This window comes from Pantherophis guttatus, chromosome 3 (assembly GCF_059756535.1).
Source record: "Pantherophis guttatus breed Tessera chromosome 3, ASM5975653v1, whole genome shotgun sequence".
NCBI classification, from domain to species: domain Eukaryota; kingdom Metazoa; phylum Chordata; class Lepidosauria; order Squamata; family Colubridae; genus Pantherophis; species Pantherophis guttatus.
The window spans coordinates 56928359-56950703 of record NC_142065.1 but is presented as its reverse complement, the minus strand read 5'-3'; the positions used below and the strand labels follow the sequence as shown (position 1 = coordinate 56950703).

Here is a 22345-nt window from a genome sequence, read left to right as displayed (position 1 = left end):
CTAGTTGTTGGCTTTTATAAGGAAAGGGATCTCTAAGGCAGATAAGCCAGGCATTTTATGTTTTTGTAGCATTTTTGAGTTGAAAAGGACATCTTTGTCCTTGATAGTTTTTTCACTGTCACCAGTTTGTACTTTTTCTAATTTATATGAATTAGATAATCATATCATTATATAACCTGAACATTTTTAAAAGAAAAAAAAAATACTTACCGTAGAAGTTACCATGAATTTTACTGAGCATGGAATCTGAAGTTTTCAGTCACAGCCAATAGTCAGATGGATGAACAATTCCCTGCCACAAAAGGGTTTCTATAAGGTTATTTTGTATTTATGAATGAAACTGCAAAATTACCAACTTGCCAAATTCATCCAATAGTCTCAGCTGCTCTTTTCAGAGTGAAAGAGAATTTTGACATTGAAAAGATTGTAGGTCAGCAAAGACAATACTGTTTTTGTTGGACTTCATTAAACAGGTCATGTTTGTTATTGCCACGAGACTGGCACTTGATGCAAAATCAGTTCTCCATCTCTGGCCTAAATGTTCCGAGTCAAAATTTTATGGATGTTTTTTTTTCCCCCTGCTTATTTCAAAGTTTGACAAAATAACAAATTTGTGAAGATCCTGTATAATTTCACTGATGTAGTTTTACATACTCATTAGACAACCTGTGAGCCGCTGAGCCATCGTTTCAGAAATATTTCCTTATATAAACAGAGAAACAGAATGACCGTGGATGGGCAAAAAAGTAGTGGGAGTAGGAGCAATTTCTGACTTCCTGCCAGCTTCCCCATTGACTTTCCTTGTGGGAAGCTGTGGCAGTGATGATCATGTGACTTGTGGCTGGGCACAGTGACAGAGCAGTGCTGAAGTGATCACAACTTCGACAAATTTGAATTCCATGGGAGTAATGCTTCCCAGATTTTAGATGCATTCTTTTTAGGCTAGACTATTAGAAGTATGTGGGAAGGTAACAGCACTCCGTGCGCCTTCAGTGTTAAGTCATGCCGGCCATATGACCACGGAGACGTCTTCGGACAGCGCTGGCTCTGGAAATGGAGATGAGCATCATCCCTAGAGCCAGAAAATGGCTAGCACGCATGTGCGGGGAAACCTTTACCTTATTAGAAATATGCTGATTCCAAATTGTTGCCCTTTGTTGTCTTCTTTCACCCAATTGAAATTAGTTTTAGTAGTATATAGATTTTAAAATGTATTGTCCCAAAATGTTATACTGTAGCTGAATTCAGGGTTTCTGAAAGAAAGATAGACTAAAATGTTTTTAAAATGTCAGATACCTGCCCCCAATATTAGTAGCATAATTAAGCAAAAATCAAGGATACCTTTGCCAATGTTCATTTCCTCTCACTATTTTTAAACTGCCAACCGTCTTCCTCTCATGTGCTCAAAATCCCCTCCCCTGTACTAAAATAAAATATTGATTGGATGGAAAGAGCAAGGAAATGAGAGGCCAAGATTGTCCATATACTGTACATTGTAGAGGTGAAGATTTTAGAGCTGCCATTTTCAGTAGTTTGCATACTTCCTTGATTTTCCCTTGTTAAGACAAAATGTGCTCCGTACAATTTGATTAGCATTTACCCTGCTCCATTGCATACTTTGTATAAATGTTGAATCATAGTAATTGCCAGTTTTATTATTTTCAGTTGTGTTTCAATTATTGCTTTCTATTGTGATGTCTGGGCAAATAATACTCATGTTTCTAAATGGCAAGATGCTCAAATAAGAGAGTAATTTTATAGGTAAGGTCATGGGTTGTGACATGTTAGGAACGTATTTTTCTCAGTGCAGCATTCTGCATGCATAGCTTACACACGCCTCTGCCACTACGCTTAGATTTGTGTAGACACACGTTTCTTTTTTTACCCACAATTGAAATTTGTTCTTTTGTTTTCTTCTCTGGATATTAGATGATTGCAAGAACATTGCCAACATCATGAAGACGCTGGCCCACAGAGGGTTCATCTTCAAGCAGACCTCCAAGCCCTTTTGATCTCTGGGGCCGGCCGGACAGGGCTGCATGCGGCCGGCTCCTGCTACATGGGTGCGATGGGCTGGAGCATTCGAATGACAGAAAGAGGACAGAGGAACGAGCAACCCCACGACTCCGTCAGTTTTGCTGTTCTGCCAGTAGAGGCTGTATATATGGAACTGGATTCTCTGTGTAGGCCTGAAGTGACTCCCTCTCTAGGGCCAGCTGCCTGCCCGGCCTGGTCCAGCTGCAGCCCCCTAGGGCGCTTGCTCCACATGGTTAGAGACGTAGATTGTTTTCCCTTTTGTTGGCTTCTGATTCCCATTGGCCTCTCTCTCTCTCTCTCTCTCTCTCTCTCTCTCTCTCTCTCTCTCTCTCTCTCTCTCTCTCTCTCTCTCTCTCTCTCTCTCTCTCTCTTTCTCTTTCTCTGTGCTCACAATTGCGCCTGTAGCAAGACCGTGGTGCTATGTTCTGGGCACTTGCCCTCTTTATTTTGAGTACGTTATCTCAAGAGCTGCGGTCAAGCCCCTCTTCTCCTGTGTGAATCTGTTACTGTGTCTCCTGCGTGTCAGCTAAATATTGACTGAGCAGCATCCAGACAGTCCCCTTTCTGCAGCAGCCTTCTGCTCGTTCCCTTTCTGATTTCAATAAACACTAAGCCCCATCCCTGGTTCCTCCTGTATGTGATTAAGGAAGCTCGGCTCTTTCTGTTCAAGGTGAAGTGCCTGTATTCCATGCCCACCAAAAGCCACCTATATCCCTGGGATTTCATTCAGCAGGGGCTATATTACATGCTAGAGCATCCTGGTTGATGCTCATCTGACGTGCAGCACTTCTGGCACCCAGGTCTCTTATTGGTGCATCCTCAGAATGTCAGGGACCCTATTTAAGTGTGTTTTTTTTGTGCTTGCACATGACCATCATGTAGTATGCAGTCCATTGCAGGCAGTGGACATGCCCAATATACTGCTTGTCCAGCCAAGGAGTTGTATTCCCAGCCTCAGTACACTGTAGCAATCTGCGCACCGATTGAAATCTGTTCTTTTCCCTTTACAATCTGACTAATTTCCCTTTTCACAGTGGCTGAAACCAATGTGTTGCCTGAGAGATATGGCCTACTCCAGTTCCCAATGCCCTGTGTCAGTATAAAGGGAGGAAGATCAACCTATTTTCTTCTTCTCCTAGCTCAGTGTTTTCCTGACAGAATATCCTTCCCTGGCCCTTGCTGAATGGACCCCCAGGGGCATAGGCTCCAGCTGCCATCAACTTGGGAGCCACACCAAGAGGGCTCTGCTCATGCAGCAATCGGGCTGTGTGAGCCGATACAGGCACTGGGCCTTCCCAATAATAATGCATGGTGTGTGGATGTTCCAGCTGAACCCATCCTGACCTCTTCATTGGCTCGTTACTCCCATCCTTGCTGTAAATGTGCCACATGAATAAAGTTTGGGGGAAAGGAACTTGGCTCTTATGTGCTGCAAGGGTGTGGGCGTGACCTTGCCAGCTACAGTATCTCCTATTGAGTGTATTGCCGCCTCCTTCTAAAGCCTCTTTAAACACGGCTGGCAATTTCTGCAGAGATATTTGCTTCATTCTCAAATATATTTGCGCTCACAGTATTATTTACAAATACTTAGTGTTCAGGGATTAGTATCTATTTCCTTAGTTCTTCACTAGGAAAGACTATGAGAAAAGGGACTACTCCTCTTTTAGTATTCAGGTTCCTGTAAGCAGACTTCTTCGTTCAGCTCCCAACTTGTGTTCTTGAAGAAGAGGAATAGCGATAGGTAGTGAGAAGAGACCAGAGACTAGTATGAAGCCTAGCTATCAGGCAAAAGTTTAAAAAACATGAAATTATGAAAGGGCTTTTGTGTGAGAATCTTGAGCTGGCAAATATTTACACCTCATCATTGCACAATCTCAGATAATTTGTACATGGGATATATATTGGTTCTGGGACCACAGGAAATGGGAGAGCAAATTCCCTATCTTAAGTATACTAGAAAAATAGCATAATATTATATATACTGCTAATAACTGGTCATTGATACTGTTTATACACAGTACAGGTAGTCCTTGACTTACAAACACAATTGAGGCCAAAATGTCTGTCCTTAAGTGAGTTTTGTACCATTTCACAACCTGTCTTGCTACCATTATTGACTCACTGCAGTTGTTAAGTTAGTAACACAGTTGTTAAGTGAATCTTGTTTCCCCAGTGACTTAACTTGTCAGAGGGTTGCAAAAGGTCATCACATGACCCCAAAGATTCATAAATACATGCCACTTTCCAAGTGTCTGAATTTTGAACATGTGACCATACTATAATGGTTGTGTGAAAAAAAATGGTCCTGTCACTTTTTTCAGTGCCATTGTAACTTCAAATGGTCACTGAAGTTGTACATCCACATACCTGTACACATTTTTTTGAATTAGTTTTAGAAATATACGATATGTAGTACAGCCATGGCAAGAACTATAGGGTTTTTAAAAGCAATAATTCAGTTTTAAAGTACTCAAACACTGAAGGCCAATGAATAATTGCCAAACTTTTGTTGATTGCTATGTGAGATCTGATTTGGAGAACAATGATAAATGGATGCCTGGAAACTTTACCAAGTGTATGAAGAACATACTGAACCAGTGTTCTTCATATATGTTTAGGATCAGTGTTCTTAGAATCAAATGATTGCTTAGACAGTGTTCTTCTTTCCCTCCATGATCGAGTGTTTTTCAGTACACCTATGGCAGCATTCCTGTAGATGGTTCGGCCAATAGAGATACAAGGGAGCAGTAGTCTATGAGCCCATGACAGGCAGAATTCGTGTTTCCTCCCCATTCTGACCAGTCCATCTTTACTTTGCAGGTTCTGCCCTCCAAGGCACTAGGGAATGTAACCAAGCCTCTTCCTTCTCAGGTTAGGGACTCAGGATCAAAGGTCACAGGGATTTTAATGGCTCCCTCTGTGTAATCACCTGATCAGTTTTATTGATTCAGTGTCGATGGAGTCGTCTAATTAGTTTTCTATGAAAACGAAGAACTTGGCCTTTGACCTTTCTTTCTGCCAGCAAGAATGTAAATCAAAGGGCGTTGTCATGCACTATTGATTCCCAGTTGCACTTGAGGGGAAAAGAAGGCAAGCACATGAGTTAGGCCTGACAGCTGCAGGCCAGGGATGTCATAGTCCTCCTTTGACATGTATCTGAAAGAAGATGAATATTCAAAAGGGGAGGGGAGGAAGCAGCTTTCTATGTAGCAAAGGGACATCTAGCCATTAAAGAGTCAGCAAGCTGAAGCTAGCTTTTCGGACATAGCAAACTTTTTGGGCATAGTCTATAGTGTTGATTTATTACAAAATAATCTATAGTCTGTTTTATTACTAAATATTTGAGTTCCGTATTGCCAAGGTGGGGCTAAATAACACAATCATGAGTTCCTCCATTTCCAAAGAATATCCTGAGTATATTCTGTGTTGGTAACAAAGCTGGAATTCTTTGATCTATATATATTATGCATAAATACAGGTATTTTCTATTTTGCATAATTTATTCTACTAAGAAAATACCATTAGTAGTTTTTCAAAGAACCTCTCTTATAACTCGACCTCTTATTCTATATATATTTCTGGCTTGGAGGTCTCACCTAAGTTAATTCTCCCAACCAAATCTACTCCCAACTAAAACATATGAAGAACAGTTGCAAGAACTGGGTATGTCTAGTTTAGTGAAAAGAAGGACTAGGGGAGATATGACAGCAGTGTTGCAATATCTCAGGGGTTGCCACAAAAAAGAGGCAGTCAAGCTATTCTCCAAAGCACCTGAGAGTAGGATAAGAAGCAATGGGTGGAAAGAAGCAACTTAGAACTAAGGAGAAATTTTCTGAGAGTTAGAACAATTAATCAGTGGAATAACTTGCCTCCAGAAGTTGTGAATGCTCCAACACTGGAAGTTTTTAAGAAGAGGTTGGATAACTATTTGTCTGAAGTGGTATAGGGTTTCCTGCCTAAGCAGGGGGTTGGATTAGAAGACCTCCAAGGTCCCTGTTATATGGGATAATAATGTTTTTTTAATAACCAGCATTTATTTAGCTCGCTGCTTCAAATGTTCAACAGAACTGACACAACTGTCATACCAGACAGCACTTCTAGATGGTACAAAGAAAAACTGGGCCATCAACAGCATTACAATAAAAATGAGATCTTCACATTTCTCAATATCTATGCAAAACAGAGGGATCTGCTTCTAAGTAAATAGGAAGGATTGTGCTATGAGGATCCTTAAGAACAATTATTTCATACTGACTGGAAATCCCAACCCCCTTGGAGGACATGAAGTTAGAAGTGATTGAGCCAGTGTTTTACTAAAGGTACTCACACACTAATCTGACAGATAGTAGGTGCTATAATAGCAAAAGGAGTCACTTTCAGTCCAGCAGATAATGACCTTAAAAATAATGGTTATTGCAATGTATATTGCCTCACCTAACTGTCAAGGGGGTAAAAATTCCTTGCTTTGAAATGTAATTTAGATGCAGTGGCTCTGAATTAATAAGATTTCTTTAACAAGATGAAACCTTGGGAGAACGATTTAGGCTGTTGGTATCCCATAAACTGGCCTGCTAAACCACAGAGAAACATATGCCAACTTTATGAGAATGGGAGGAGGCAGCTGGAATTACTGCTCAACCAGGGGTCAATTTTCTCCATTGATAATCTGATGCATGTCTACCATAACTTTAATCACACAGCCCATGGCCATTCCAGCACAAAATGCAACCCAAATCCTGTTGACACAGGGGGCTATCTCCTGCCCTTCCCTCTCAATGACTATGATTCTGGAACAAGAGATTATGGATTCTATATTTACATCATTTACAAAACTCAGGAATAGGCAAAATATACAATAAAATCACAGCAACAATCAATTCAGGATTTTGAGCTCGTCCTCTTCTTTATGAGGGCAGTAAACACCTTTCTTCCTGATGTAAGCAAAGGCAAACAAAGTCCTTCAACATAATGGTCCCTACTACAGTATGGGGAGACATATCCTCCTTGCACCTGCAGTCAGTAACTTGGTCCTCCAAGATCCTGAACTTGGACCATCATGCTACTCATGGCTTCTTCACCTTCTTGACAGATGAGGAACTGGAAGCAGATTCCCTGCGCTTTCTCTGTTCCAACAAGAAACAAATAAGAAGCAGAAGAGGAGTCAATTTTTCAGGCAAAAATCCCCAATTCAATAAAAAACCTTGCAAAGCAAAAAATGACATATATTCAGGCAGAAAATGCAGGAGAAAACCTTACATGTAGATCCTAAGTAGTTAAAAGAACATAACAGATGGAATACAAACTTACTTGAGGCTACCCCAAGAACAGGGAATTAGTTTTTTTTTTTTTTTTTTTTTTTTTTTTTTTTTTATTGAATTTCTATACCGCCCTACTCCCGAAGGACTCAGGGCGGTGCACAGCCATGAGATAAAACACATAAATATACAAAATTTAAGATCAAGTAAAATGAATTAAATAAATTTGGCTGAAATTAATACTGATTAAAAACCCATAATTTTAAAATACATTTAAAAATTTAAAATTTACAGTTTAAAGGGAGAAGAATTAGGCGAGGCCGGCTTGATGAAATAAAAGCGTCTTCAACTCGCGGCGGAAGGTGCGCAGATCCGGAATCCTCCGTATCTCTGGGGGGAGCTCATTCCAGATCGTCGGGGCCCCCACAGAGAAGGCTCTCCCCCTGGGGGCCGACAGCCGACATTGTTTGGCCGACGGCACCTGGAGGAGCCCCTCTCTGTGGGAGCGTACTGGTCGGTGGGAGGCTGTTGATGGTAGTAGGCGGTCCCGTAAGTAACCAGGTCCTAAGCCATGGAGCGCTTTAAAGGTGGTAACCAACACCTTGAAGCGCACCCGGAAGACCACCGGGAGCCAGTGCAGCTCGCGCAGGAGAGGTGTTACATGGGAGCTCCATGTTGCTCCCATAACCACCCGCGCGGCCGCACTCTGCGCCAGTTGGAGCCTCCGGGTGCACCTCAAGGGGAGCCCCATGTAGAGAGCGTTACAATAGTCCAGACGAGAGGTGACGAGGGCATGAGTGACTGTGCGTAACGAGTCCCGATCTAGAAAGGGACGCAACTGGCGAATCAGGCGAACCTGATGAAAAATCCTCCCGGTCACGGCCGTCAGGTGTTCTTCTAAAGACAGCCGTGAATCCAGGAGGACGCCCAAGTTGCGAGCCCTTTCCGTGGGGGCCAGTGATTCGCCCCCAATAGCCAGCGATGGCGTCAGCTGACTATATCGGGACGTCGGAAACCACAGCCACTCGGTCTTGGATGGGTTGAGTCTGAGCCCGTTTCTCCCCATCCAGATCCGTACGGCCTCCAGGCACTGGGACATCACTTCAAGGGCATCGTTGGGGTGGTTCGGGGTGGAGATGTACAGCTGGGTGTCGTCAGCGTACAGATGGTACTTCACCCCGAAACCACGGATGATCTCGCCCAGCGGCTTTACATAAATGTTGAACAGAAGGGGCGAGAGAACCGATCCCTGCGGCACCCCGCATATAAGGGGCCTCGGGGTCGATCTCTGCCCCCCTGTCAACACAGACTGCGACCGGTCAGAGAGAAAGGAGGAGAACCACCGTAAAACGGTGCCTCCCACCCCCAACCCCTCCAACCGGTGCAGCATGATACCATGGTCGATGGTATCAAAAGCCGCTGAGAGGTCTAACAGGACCAGGACAGAGGAACAACCCCTGTCCCGAGCCCTCCAGAGATCATCAACCAACGCGACCAATGCCGTTTCCGTGCTGTACCCAGGCCTGAAGCCCGACTGGAACGGATCTAGATACGCCGCTTCATCCAGGTACTGGGGTAGCTGTCGCGCAACCACACTCTCAACAACCTTCGCAACAAAGCAAAGGTTGGAGACTGGACGATAATTAGCCAATATTGCCGGGTCCAGGGATGGCTTCTTGAGGAGAGGCCTTACCACCGCCACTTTCAGGGCGGCGGGAAAGACACCCTCACCCAACGAAGCATTTATAATCCCCTGGAGCCAGCCTCGCGTCACCTCCCGGGAAGCCAGCACTAACCAGGAGGGACACGGGTCCAACAAACATGTGGTCGCGTTCAATCTACCCAGAATCCTGTCCACGTCATCTGGGGTCACAGGATCAAACTCATCCCAGATAACAGTCTCAAGACCTGTCTCCGTCACCCTCGCTGGATCTATCCCGTCAGAGTCCAGACTTGCCCGAATCTGAGTGATTTTGTCATACAGATACTGAACAAAATCCTCGGCTCTTCCCTCCAAGGGGTCCTCCCGTGCTTCCTGATGGAGCAGGGAGCGGGTCACCCTAAACAGGGTGGCCGGGCGATTATCTGATGACGCAATAAGAGCAGCAAAATGGGTACATTTTGCTGCTTTTATCGCCACTAGGTAATTCCTAACATGGGATCTTACCAGTGTTCTGTCAGATTCAGAAAGACTGGCCTTCCAACAGCTCTCTAGGCGTCTTTTCCGGCGCTTCATCTCCCTCAGCTCCTCGGTGAACCAAGGAGCCAGGCGAGATCGGCGCCGGGTCAGAGGCCGCAAAGGCACGACTCGGTCCAGGGCTCCAGCAGCCGCCCTATCCCAGGCGGCCACTAGGTCCCCAGACGAGGCGTGAGCCAGAACCTCCGGGATTGGCCCAAGCTCCCTCTGGAACCTATCAGGTTCCATCAGGCGCCTGGGGCGGTACCATCTTACCGGTTCCGCCTCCCTGCAGCGGGGTGCCGCGGTTCGAAGGTCAAGGCGAAGGAGCGAGTGATCTGACCATGACAAGGGCTCGATGACTATATCCCCTATCTCAAGATCACTCAACCACTGTCCAGAGACAAAAACCAAGTCCAGTGTGTTTCCCCCAATGTGCGTAGGGCCATGAATTAGTTGGGTCAGGTCCATGGCCGTCATGGAAGCCATGAACTCTCGAGCCACCTCAGACGCCTCACCCACGGATGGCAGGTTGAAATCCCCCATGACCATAAGTCTGGGGGTATCAACCGCCACCGCGGCAATAACGTTGAGTAGCTCGGGCAGGGCTGCCGCCACGTGGCAGGGAGCCAGGTACGTGATCAGCAAACCCCTCTGAACCCCATGGCCCCACTTCACAAAGAGGGACTCACAACCAGCTGTCTGAGGTACAGTGGTCTCCCTCGGCCTAAGGCCTTCTCTAATAATAACCGCTACTCCCCCGCCCCTCCCCTGTGGCCTTGGCTGATGGAATGCGAAAAAATGACAAGTAAAATTCTGATAGACAAAACCATAGCACAAAAAAGATGTTTACTTGTAGCTTGTACATATTGGGACAATGGAAGGAACATATGACATCAGGTTGCTTAAGGACGGAACACTATATCTGGCAGGCACATAATTTCCTGGGATGATGTTCTCTCTCTTAAGCAAACTGCATTTCCAAAGGATACAGGAATTCTACTTCCACTGCCCTAGCAAGGGCTTGTAGATATTTCATTTGGACTACCAAATGCCTAAAATAATATGTCAATATCTCAATAGCTTGAAATTACGAATAATTTACTGATACAACCAAGGATTATAGAACATCTTAATGAATGAATGAAAATCGTTTTCTAAAGAAAATCAGTGATTGTAATCAAGAAGAGAAGGAATTTATAATTGGGTCCTTGGATCATTTATTCATTCATTCCCACCTAGGCTTGTTTTAAATGTGTGCAATATAAATGATTAAGAACTTCAGTAAATAAATCCCATCCTCTCCCAATTTTTTCTTCCATTTAGTCATGCCTGATTCTTGGAGACTGCCTGTACAAGTCCCTGCAGTTTTTCTGATGGTTTTTCTGAAGTGGTTGGCCTCTGCCTCCTTTCTAGGGCTGAGAGAAACTGACCAGCCCAAGGTCACACAACTGGCTTTATGCCTAAGGTGAAACTAGAACTCACGGTCTCCTGGTTTCCACCCTGATTCCTTAACCACTACACCAAACTAGGTCTATCTTATGAATGAGAGCACCTACTTAGGAATGCACAAGCCTATTCTCTGAAACAGCAGGCTCCTGGTGGACTCACAAAGCAGCCTTTCATGATTTTGTTGGTTAAGTGGTACCTGCTAGTATTTGAGGAAACGAGGTCAAAAGATAGGCTTTAAATAGCCAGCACAAGCTGAAAACAAAGGCATGGAAACTTCAGAGCTACTCAGTGAGACTGCTGAATTAATGGGAATGAGTGCATGTGTTTGATAATCCTGATGTGGCAAAAGAGCGATCTTTCAAATATGTCACAAATTCATATCAATCACCTTCTCTAGCTTGGCTTTTCCTATCGCTATGGGCGAAAACGAAAAGTGCTTAGAAAAAAAATGTTCTCCGTTATAATTTACAAGAATCTGGGAGCTTGCCTCACTGTTAATGGAAAGGAATTATTTTAAAATGAGAATACATACATTCCCCCCTCCCGCCATGACAGAGAGACACATTTTATAGAGACACGCGAGTGAGCTTTTCTAACTCCATCCTTAAAAGAAAGATTTTTGATGTTAACAATGTAACTTTGCACTTTCAAGTAGGCTCAGAAAACAAGGAGCCAGCAGGAGTTCAGATAAAGGCAGCTTAAAAGTCAAATGATTCCGACTCTGAACCCAAGACTTCTTACAGACAAGGTCTTTTCGTTTCCCCATTAATAGGCTGACTTGTGAGCCTAGGAACAAAGAGTGCTGATGTGAGGAATTCTGAGGAGAGTCAACTCATTATGGATGGGCAAGTAGAGTCTGAGTTGTGCAAATCAAAGGCCCTAATCTGGAGTAACTGGCTGTACTTGTGCTTGGAACTAATTTGTTCCAAGTTATAGCTCACCTTTTGCCCCTTCAAGGCCCAGAGCAACATCCTTTCTGGGTCAGCCGGAATGAGGGGAAAAAAGACCTTCATTGGGAACCACCAATAGTGGACCTTGCTCCCAACTAAAATATGAATCGTTCTGGGGAAGAAAAAGTCACCCTCAAAATGTTGACCTCCAGCCAACTGAAATCACTGACAGCAACTATGTAGGGCTTAATTTGAGAATGCATATCATCAATTGGTTAGGAACAATTTCTTTTAAAAGTTTTAGGTTGGAAAGGAAGTCTTGTCAAGTAAAGAGAACAAGAAAAGATATAAACCAGAACTTTTAGACAATATAATCCAGATAAATTCAAATGCCTACTTCAGATATTGTCTGCACCAGGATGTCTCCACTCCATGCATCTGATGAAGCAGACTAATCCATGGATACATGTAGCAATAAATATCTTTGATAAAAGAAGGGTTTTTGCTATGTTTTGCTCAGAAGACAAACAGCTAAACATCTGGAATCCCAATCATGCTATACGTAGATGTAAAAGACTCATAGTTCATAGCCACCATCTGTCACTGAACATTTAGCAATGTGAACTATACTTTACTTCTACTACTTAAATTCATTCCAGAGACTCATCTGGAATGCCAAGCAGGATAAGAACTCTAACATCATACTCTAACCGTAACTACGCAGCTCCCATGTTTAAACATGGCAAAACATTTGGGGGTTTGGGCAGTGAGACAATCATCAGTAACTGAGTTAAGGGATAAACACATGTCCATCTTCCAAAAAAAAAAATAGTAACTAAAGAAATACATTAAAAAGAAAACAAAAAACAAAACTCAAAGGGCAGACTTAATGGTTCACTAGGTCCTTTTCTACCATCAGTTTTCTTTGTTTCTATTTGCTCATTGAGATCTATTTCAGTCAAATGTCTATTCACTCAAATCTTATGAAATTATACTGTCATTATTCAGGTAATCCTCGTTTAGCAACACTAACAGAGACTGGAATCTGTCATTAAGTGATATGACAGTTAATTCAAAAAGCCACGTGTCTTCACTGCTTAGAGTTCCAACAGTCCAAGCTGCCATTGTTAAACAAAGACCTTATGGGTCGTTAAATGAGGATCTCGGGTAACCACCATTTCCAACTTCCTGCCAGTTTCACATTGACTTTACTTCTGGGAAGCCCACAAGAAAGTCATAAATTGCTATCATGTGACACAGGACATCACAACATCCGTAATATGAGATTGTAACTATCACCTGTAGTAACTTTCTCCCACACCAATCCATATTCTTTCTATAAGAAAAAATCAAGCTGGTTTCAACTTTGTGCCAATCCAGGTTAGGTGCCAATCTTACAGAAATAAGTAGTCCAAACAATTGGACTCATGGTGCTTACCTAAAGTAAAATATGGTAACTCTCTGCAACATGCTACCTAAGTATGTTTGCACATCTATGGAGCATCCTTTTCCCCAAATTCATAAAGGAGAATTCCTCTCTACCCTCCAACCAATGTATGACCCTCCTCTCCATCCTGAAAATAACAGCGAACCTTCCTGAGCTGCCCCCTCTTGTTGGGTGGAATTTCTTTCCTTTCCAAAGACGGTGTAAAGGGGTCACAGTGCGAATGCGCTTGACCTTTTGTCTTGAACTAATCTAATTGTGTCGTCTTTGTGTAACCAGCTGGTAAAGGTCAGAGCTGTATTTAACAGGGGGGCCCTTTAGGTACCAAACTTGCCTTGCAGTGAATTAACTTGATTATATTTCTTTCAAATACATCACAGTCCAGATCATGTTAACCCTCTTGGTGCTATTCTCTCTGTTCCTATTCCAAGTCCAGAATGAGAAAATACAGTGCCATGAAAGACTCCAACGTTTTGTAACAGAAAATTGTTATACAGAAAAATGGCTCAGTACTGGATAATAAGAACTGATTATGAGATTGGCTAAAACCCAGACGTGGATGGGATTTTGAGTTTCCCAAAAACGGCAGGGCAATGGTGCCCAGCAGGACATTTTAGACCATTCCCAGTAGAGACTTCTATCCTCCCCTTAAGAATGGGCTGCTACATAAAATTCCAATTTAATCTCTAACATTTTGTAAAGACTGTGGCGTGCCATTATGCCAACGCACTGGATAGCTGCACTACAATGAACAAGTAGAGTAATGGCTACCTGACTAATAGCCTGATCGCAAATGTAACTAATAACTCACTGACCCCATTATAACAAAGTTTGTATCTTACAATTTAAACTTAATAGTTGGAGATTTAACAAAATGTCAGTTTAAAGAGCAGGGCGATGAGGCCCTAGATTGAATTGGAGGTGGGGATGATTACATGGTATGTACCCATGATGTGGCACGCAAAGCCCTCTCGATGGGCGTGCGTGCTGTCACCAGCTGTTCTTCTGGTTTCCGGCCAGTTGGTCTTCGCAGGCGCCGGAAAGCGGCCTGAAAAACAGCCAAAAAACAGGCCATTTTCCAGGCCGTTTCCAGGCCATTTTTCGGGCCAAAACCGGCCTGAAAACCGGCTCAGAAAACAGCCTGAAAAATGGCCTGAAAACAGCCTGTAAAATGGCCAAAAAATACGCATGCGCGCACCGGCTAGCTGGTCTTTGGGTTTCCAGCACTCCGGTGCATGCACACGCACGCATGCACATGCATTCTGGATTGGGCAGTCAGTGCTGTAAAGGTTCACCATCGCTGGTATATACTGAGTGAAAAATCCTGGAAGTCCTTGAGAAAAACGTCCATGTCTTTCTATGATGCCATCAGGTGAGCCTGGTTCCAGGGGCTCATGACTGCATGAACAAATTCCTTCTTCCTTAAGGTTCAGCAAGCAGTTTTGGGGTAGACAAGAAAAAATGGATGGAAACTAAGAAGCAACCTGGAATTAAGGAGAAACTTCCTACCAGTGAGAACAATTAACCAGTGAAACGGCTTGCCCTCAGAAATTGTGGGTGCTTCATCACTGGAGGTTTTTCAGAAGAGGCCAGACTGCCTCTTGTCTGAAATGGTATGGGGTCTCCTGCTTGAGCAGGGGATTGGACTAGAAGACCTCAAGGTCCCTCCCAGCTCTATTCTGATTGATTGTATATCACCCGAGAGTGAAAATAAGCTTCTTTCCCAAAGGCCCCCAAGCATCCTGTTGTTTCAAGTGGCTCCCCAAAGGCTGTATCTTCATATGCTAAAAACCAAGCAATGGCAAAAAAATCTTCCGAATAATACTCACTGAATTAGGTGTGAGGGGTGCTCCCACCACATCAATGATCTGCTCCTTGCTGTCACCCTTGCCTTCTTCTGTGCACAAGCCTGACTGTCCATCGAGATGTGAGCCACCGTCTGTGCTAGGTCCTGTGCTACCTGCTTTGGCTAGTGCCTCATAGCGGTGGCGCAACATCTGCAGCTCATATTCACAGTTTGCAAAGGCTTGCTTGAGCTCATATAGTAGCACCAGATCACTGCGCAACTCATTGAACATCTGAACAATTTCTTCTGTTGGCATCGGGTTCAAATCTAGAGAAAGCAGGAGAAGAAAACTACATGAGGAGACCCAGAACCTGTTGTCAGCTGTAGGGCTGCTGTAATCCTACTTTATTCCTAGTCAGATACAGGAATAAACCCAAACTCTATTGTCCAGGTCACTGGACATACAAGGAATCCGCCTTCAGATTCCAGCCAAGCCTCAACAGTATGAGAAGAGGGTTTAGATACTGGTCCATCTTGCAAGGAAGGCATTAACTGAACACTCAGTTCATTATTCAAGGTAACTGCTAGAGCCAAAGGTTCCTAGACTCAAGGAGGCTGCTATTCACTGGATGTAAAGGTGGCAAAATCCAGATCCAGCCTTGACACAAGGCAACTATTTGTGCTTTGGAGGAATTGACAATATTACAGAAAGACCCTTGTGCTGACCATGTATGATCTGTCCAAAATGAGAGCTGCAAGGTACCAAAAGGGGATCAGAGATGTTTGGGCAATGGTCACTCACTCTTTCCTAAGTACTTCTCCCTACGTGATGAGACTTCCCTCCTTAATATTATTCCATGACTTCTGATGCCTTAAAAGAACCCACCCAAGAGAGAAAACGACAAAGACTGTTCAAATACTTTTCTACTGGAAAGGTATTTTTTTTTAATCCTATGCATCATCTTTTGGTTTTTACCCCTTCTTTTTTTCCTTAAACAAAATACATATTATTTTCAAACCCATTCACATATAGTGTTATTGAAGGAACTGGCTGTATTACTAGGGGGGAAAAAATAGCCCATCTTGACTACAAAGGCACTGCTCCATGGGTCTCTCCCTCTCCCTCTCCCTGCCCTCTTTACTCACCTACTCCGAGTTCCATCAGCATCTGCTCCAAGGCTTTAATCTTCTTCTGTCCCACGGAGCTTGGCAGTTTCATCTGGAATACAAAGGTAACAGCCACACAGCTCTGAGCTAGCCCTCACTCACAGCCGCCTAGTTCAAACGGCATGGGAGCTTTGCTTTTTATAGTGCACGGGGAAGAAAGCGAACCAAAGAAAGAAAGAGAAAAGGGAAATCAAGTGCTGAGAACCGGAGGCAGAGAGAAGGCCTGAAAGTTTGCAGACTGGGGCCAAGGGCAGGGACTGAAAAGGCTGCTTGCAAGGGCTTTTCAGTTCTCTAGGCACCAAGATGCAGAGATGTACAGCTTTACAGCTTCCATGGGTGACTGAATTAACAACAAAAGTTCTGCTCCGCTTGGCACCCTCTCCTACAGTGCCCTGACCATCAAAGAGCTCAATTACACAGTAGCTAATGTGTGATGCTGCCCTACTTTACTTGCTCTTGCCAGCCTGATTAGGCTCACGCACTAACAGACTTCCTTCTTCCTTTACCTGCTGAGCCCAGAGCCATGGGATTCATTTACAGAGCCAGTTTTCTAACAAAAGATGCAAAGAGTCACAAAGCATGTACACTCTTACTCAATTCATAGAAGTGTGAACATACATTCATGCTGGAGCCAAAGAGGGCACAAAGTAAGGGCTGGAAACCTACGTTTGGCATGAGATCATACTTAGCAGGACCCTCCTGCTACAATTCGATGCATAGGAGCTCCGAAAAAATGTTGAAGATAAGAACCTAAATATAAAAGCAACTGCAGATGACTGAACAGCTCATTTCATGATGGTTTATTTTTAGATGTTAATCATTACTGTCTCTTTTTTAAACAAATCTCTCAAAATGGCATAGTTATTCCTTTGGAAGTTAATAATTTTATAGCTCAAAATTTGGGAAGGCTCTGGAAGCAAGTTTTCTACCATCCGGTTTACTAAAACCTAGAAGATCAGTGGGCTTCAATATGGTCTACCTTTCTATCAATCATAAAGCTCACATCCCATGAATTATAGCCTGACATTTGTCAAGTATTAATTATTCAGCCAGTTGAGTAGTCTCAGCAAACTACACCACATATTGTTTTATGGAAACTACTGGACTGGTTAAGATGCCAATAAAGCCTTGAAAGAAAAGATGACTGGATTCTAACCATGTCAGTCTACCTGGAATCGGTATTGTAATTATCATAAAAATACACAAGCTTGCCCGAGTTGTCCCTACCAGTAGGATACATAGATTTTAAATTAGTCTTTTATTGCATCTCTACAGAGATGCTCTAGTCTGGATGAAGTTTGGTACCTTCTCCATTAAGCCATAATTACTTCTATTTTTTTAACCAGCTTTATAGTAACATTTCTATGGTCAGATGTAACTTTCAGGAACTGCTATCTGATATAATACAGGCAGCAGAATAATCTTGATGTGTTCTTATTTAAGGTTTGCATTTATTCATCAGTTGCAGACATTGATACTTTTCAATTTGATTTCCCCAAACTAGCCAGCAGATATATTTCAACTTCACATTTCAAATTCCATTTCAGAGTTGGAAAGGGTTTTTTTTATTGTTCCAAAGTTTTATAGCAATAAGAAGAGTAATCTCAATCTTAGTTATGTACGGTAGGCAGGAATTTCTGCCCATTAATTAAAACAAGACCAAAGTGAAGACAATGTCTTCAAATCATACATGGCATATAGACCTGTATGTCACAGATCCGGTTACAAATATTTGCAAGGAATTATATTCTTTGCAACAGGTTTATGGAGAATTTAGCTTAAGTTAAAAGGTATCACCTATCCCTGTGGAGTTTTGAATCTTTTCCAACCAAACACATACCTAAGTTATTTAATTACTCTAAGGTAGCATAGGGCCTGTATTAGCATGCCTTAATATTGTGTGTTTGGCAATCTGAGAAGACAGATATAGTAATATATGGAGGACTTCACTTGTCGTTATAGTGCATGAGAAATTGAGACTTTAATATATATATTATTGTAGTATTTATTTTAGCAAGGTCATTTTGCTGGCTGTATTATAATATAATATGCAGTCCTGGTTGTATTCTGCATTCTAGGAGCTTTCAGCCTTTAGCATTCTTATATTAGTGCAGCAGTTTTGAGTTTTGCATATACTCGGATAGAGATAGCCCTGCCATATTCCCAGCCCATTACATTTCAGTTTTTGGGGAGAAAGAATCTGAAAAACTTTGCAACTCATCTCAACCTCTCGTCAGAGATATATTTTAGAACTGATTCACAATCGCATCTTTCATAGTTATTCTTGGAACATAACACAAAAGCTCTACTGTCCGCACATTGCACAGGTTTCATATGAATGGACCAGTACATAATAGTTACATCATACTGAGAAGGGACTGTGAAAACCTCCTAAGTCCTATGTGGGTTCACACAAGCACACAATTACTATCACATAACGCCAAAAATGAGGCCAAGTCCTTGGGATTCATGCTGAACCTCACAATGTGAAAGGACAACCGCTGCTGCAGCATGCCACTTTTACTTCAGAAGCTCCGTCTACAAACAGAATTCTGATTTTCTAGGATTCCCAATCCACATACTGAGAAGGGCCTTTTAATGGAAATCATTTTTTCCCAACAACACAGAAACAATGCAAGTAGAAATGGGAAACTTGGAAGTGGAGGCAGAAGCCAATGAGTTTATTCTTGTTCTGCATAGATGGGGCATAGAAGCAGTTAATCTAATTTGGCGAAAGATGCAGTACAGATATGTGCAGCTCAGTCCTATGATCAGCTGCAGCAACAGAGTAAAATGTTTACTTCTGTTGGCTGCCAAAGAAGAATTTATGTAGATTTTATATCTACACTCTTAAACTCAGGCTTGCTACTTGCTAGCCAAACCTTTGGCGGCAAAAAATAATATCCTCCTGGTATCCATCAACCTCTATTTTTTTTACATCTCTCCATTTTTCTGCCAGCCTCTCTTGTAGAGTACCTTGAACTTTGTGAGATTCTCCAATCTTCTCTAAACTAAATGACAGAATACTGAAGATGCCAGCGAAAGTCAACAATGCAATGTGAAAGCTTCACTTTGTATTGCTTTGTTTGATTATATTATTCCTAACCACTTAAATATGGAAATACTGGTATTCTTTTAAGGAAATGCCATAGCCTCATAAAAACGTTACAGGTAATCCTCGATTTACAACAATTCATTTAGTGATGGTTCAGCAGCACTGAAATAAGTGACTTATGATCATTTTTCCTACTTATGACCTTTGCAGCATCCCCATGGTGATAAAAATTCAGACACTTTGCAACAGATTAATTTTTATGACGGTTGCAATGTCACGGGGTCATGTGATACCCCTGGTGACCTTCTGACAAGCAAAGTCAATGGGGAAGCCAGATTCACAACCGTGTTACGAAATGAACACCTGCAGCGATTCACTTCACAACTGTGACAAGAAAGGTCATACAATGGGGCCAAACCGACTTAACAAATGCCTCACTTAACAACAGAAATGTTGGGCTCAATTAAGGTCGTAAGCAGAGGTGAAATGCTCCTGGTTCGGACCGGATCAGATGATCCGGTAGTGATGGCGGCAGCTAATTCAGAGAACCGATAACAAAAGTCCGTGGGGCCCCCCCGCCCATGCCCACCCAATCGCCCAGTCACCACTTGCCCGCTTGGCAGCTTGCTGCTTCTTTTGGGCTCGCTCGCTTTTCCTGCCTTGCTTCGGCTGCTGCAATCAATTGCATCAGCTAGCAATTCAATCTGCCTGCCTGAAATCAATCCAATCAGTGAGCAACTCAATCGGCCTGCCTTGTGCCTTCAATTTGGTAAGTAACTGGGGGTTGTATTTTTGGGGGGGAGGGAGCTTTAAAAAATAGTTAATTGGGGGTTTTTTAGGAGGTTTTTTTTTTAGACATAGCAATTTAAAGTTAAGGAAGCTTTAAATTTAGCTGCTTTTATCTAAAAATATAAATATAAATAAAATAAAATAAAATAATAAAATAAAATATTTGTGCAGCTCTCTGAGATTTGGTGTGTTTCTGTCATGTTTCACTCTAACTATATAAACACACAAAATCTCTACAAAGCTGTATGTGGCATTTTGTGTGGAAAAAGTGTGAAAGTTGGTTTTTGAGCTTTTTGTGGCTGTGTGAGGTTCCTGCTTGTTGCGGGGGCCATTGTGGGTGAAGTGCAGCTGCTTTTACATTGTGGGTGAGTCAGTTGTGTTGTGTTGTGTTGTGTGTGTGTAAAGTGTGAAAGTTGGTTTTTCAGCTTTTTGTGGCTGTGTGAGGTTCCTGATTGTTGCAGGGGCCATTTTGGGTGAAATGCAGCTGCTTTTACATTGTGTGTGAGTCTGTTGTGTTGTGTTGTGTTGTGTGTGTGTGTAAAGTGTGAAATTTGTTTTTTGGTACCTCTTGCTTTGTGTACTTTGTTTATTATTTTTATTATTTATTATTATTGGCCACGCCCACCCGGTCACCTGACCACCAAGCAACGCTCACCGGGTCACCTGACCACCAAGCCATGCCTGCCAATTAAGCCAAGCCCACAGAACCAGTAGGGAAAATTTTTAGATTTCATCCCTGGTTGTAAGTCAAGGACTACCTGTATTTTATCTTCATATCCCATTTGAGGGTCTTGCCGTGTACTGACCAAGGTATCCTCATTTGTCTTCTTTTGCTTCCAAAGCTAGGGCCCAGTTTCATTAGGTAGCTCTCTAGCTCAAACAGGAGTTTAGAATATTGGTGTATCAAAGCCACTACAAGAGGGAGTTACAAATCAGGAAGTTTCAAATTCAGAAGTTATTGATGCCATAGAATGTTAATTAGGCTTTTATCTTACTTTTTACACAACTTTGGATATGTTCCCTCTTGTAATTTTTTCAAGTGCACTAAAATAAAATGGAGAATGACACAGGAAAGATGTCCCTCCTAGGCCAAGCAGAGCTTTGTCAATGGTAAATGATTTCCCTTATCTAGGCAATAAAATGGAAGACTGACAGCCCAGGAAAGACTAGCAAAGAGTAGAAGTGATATGGATGGATTTATACATGTTAATAGAACACAGAAGATATATAGGGACAACTGAGAAGAAATGTTACTCTTTGAGTTGGCTTTGGAAAACATCAATTAAGCTTCCCTTTAATTTTGGGGGAGGATTTGGCCTGTGAATATTAAAGCTCCATTGGCTTCTTCAAGCAAGAGTATATTTTAATTTTACCATCATTAAGAAAACGTTATGATTTATGTGACTGCTGTTGGACTAATATCTTTAAAATTTAGCTGGCTAAGCCAATTTATCTTTAAGACTGATGAAGGTTGATTGCTCTCTATGCAAAATGTATTAAAACTAAATGAGGAGTCTATTACTCACAGGGCGCTGATAATCTGTTAGGTAGGCTCCGTTAGCCTGGCAGTCTCAATGGCGGGGAAGGCCCGATGCTCCATTCGCCTCAATACCAGAAAGCACAACGCAGCTTAGACAGCTGCTGTTCGGAAAAAGCAAATCTGACAAAAACAATAAGGCTTCTCACCGATAAGCCTACGGGCTTGTATGTTATACCATTAAGGTGTTTTTGTACTGCTTTGAGAGTTGGGGGTGTTCGCCTGCTCGCTTTAGAAACATATCAGTGTTGGGGGGGGCAGCATCCAATATCACTTTCTGTATAAAACAAGTCTGAATAATTTTGCAACAGCACACCCATTCTGATATCTATGGAGTTCACTAAAACTCTCTGGAATACTGTATGTGGACCAAATTATAAAATCTGTAATAACTGAAAAGAAAGGAATGACCTTATATTGAATTAAAATCACTACCAGACACAGGTCTACTGGATGAACTGCATGCAATATAATAGTAGGAGCAAATCTTGTGCCCTGACTGAATTTCAACAAAGGGGAAGAGTATGGCATTAAACCATTATCATTGAAGAGCATGTACCTCATCATACTTTGATCAAGTCTCACATCATGATGGCAGGGGGGCAGAGGTCGACCTCGAGGCGCCTTGCTTGTGGGGTGCCGCAAGGGTCGGTCCTCTCGCCGCTCCTGTTCAACATTTATGTGAAGCCGCTGGGTGAGATCATCCGTGGTTTTGGGGTGCGATGCCATCTGTACGCTGATGACACTCAGCTGTACA

General features: G+C 42.7%; 2 protein-coding genes across 3 annotated transcripts in view; one reads left to right on the top strand and one right to left on the bottom strand.

Annotated features, from left to right (window-relative positions):
- ERI3 (ERI1 exoribonuclease family member 3) overlaps window positions 1-3451 on the top strand; it is a 249232-nt gene extending 245781 nt beyond the window's left edge. For both annotated transcript variants that reach the window (XM_034414908.3, XM_034414909.3), the window contains exon 8: window positions 1930-3451. In XM_034414908.3, coding sequence (XP_034270799.1) covers window positions 1930-2012 — 83 coding nt within the window. In that variant the 3' untranslated portion in view covers window positions 2013-3451. The remainder of the gene's footprint in view (window positions 1-1929) is intronic.
- Window positions 3452-6051: 2600 nt separating this feature from the next.
- DMAP1 (DNA methyltransferase 1 associated protein 1) overlaps window positions 6052-22345 on the bottom strand; it is a 45605-nt gene continuing 29311 nt past the window's right edge. Inside the window, exons 10-12 of the mRNA XM_034414907.3 lie at window positions 16187-16259; window positions 15084-15367; window positions 6052-7160 (exon numbers count right to left, since the gene is read on the bottom strand). Of these exons, the coding sequence (XP_034270798.1) occupies window positions 7101-7160; window positions 15084-15367; window positions 16187-16259 (417 nt within the window). The 3' untranslated portion in view covers window positions 6052-7100. The remainder of the gene's footprint in view (window positions 7161-15083; window positions 15368-16186; window positions 16260-22345) is intronic.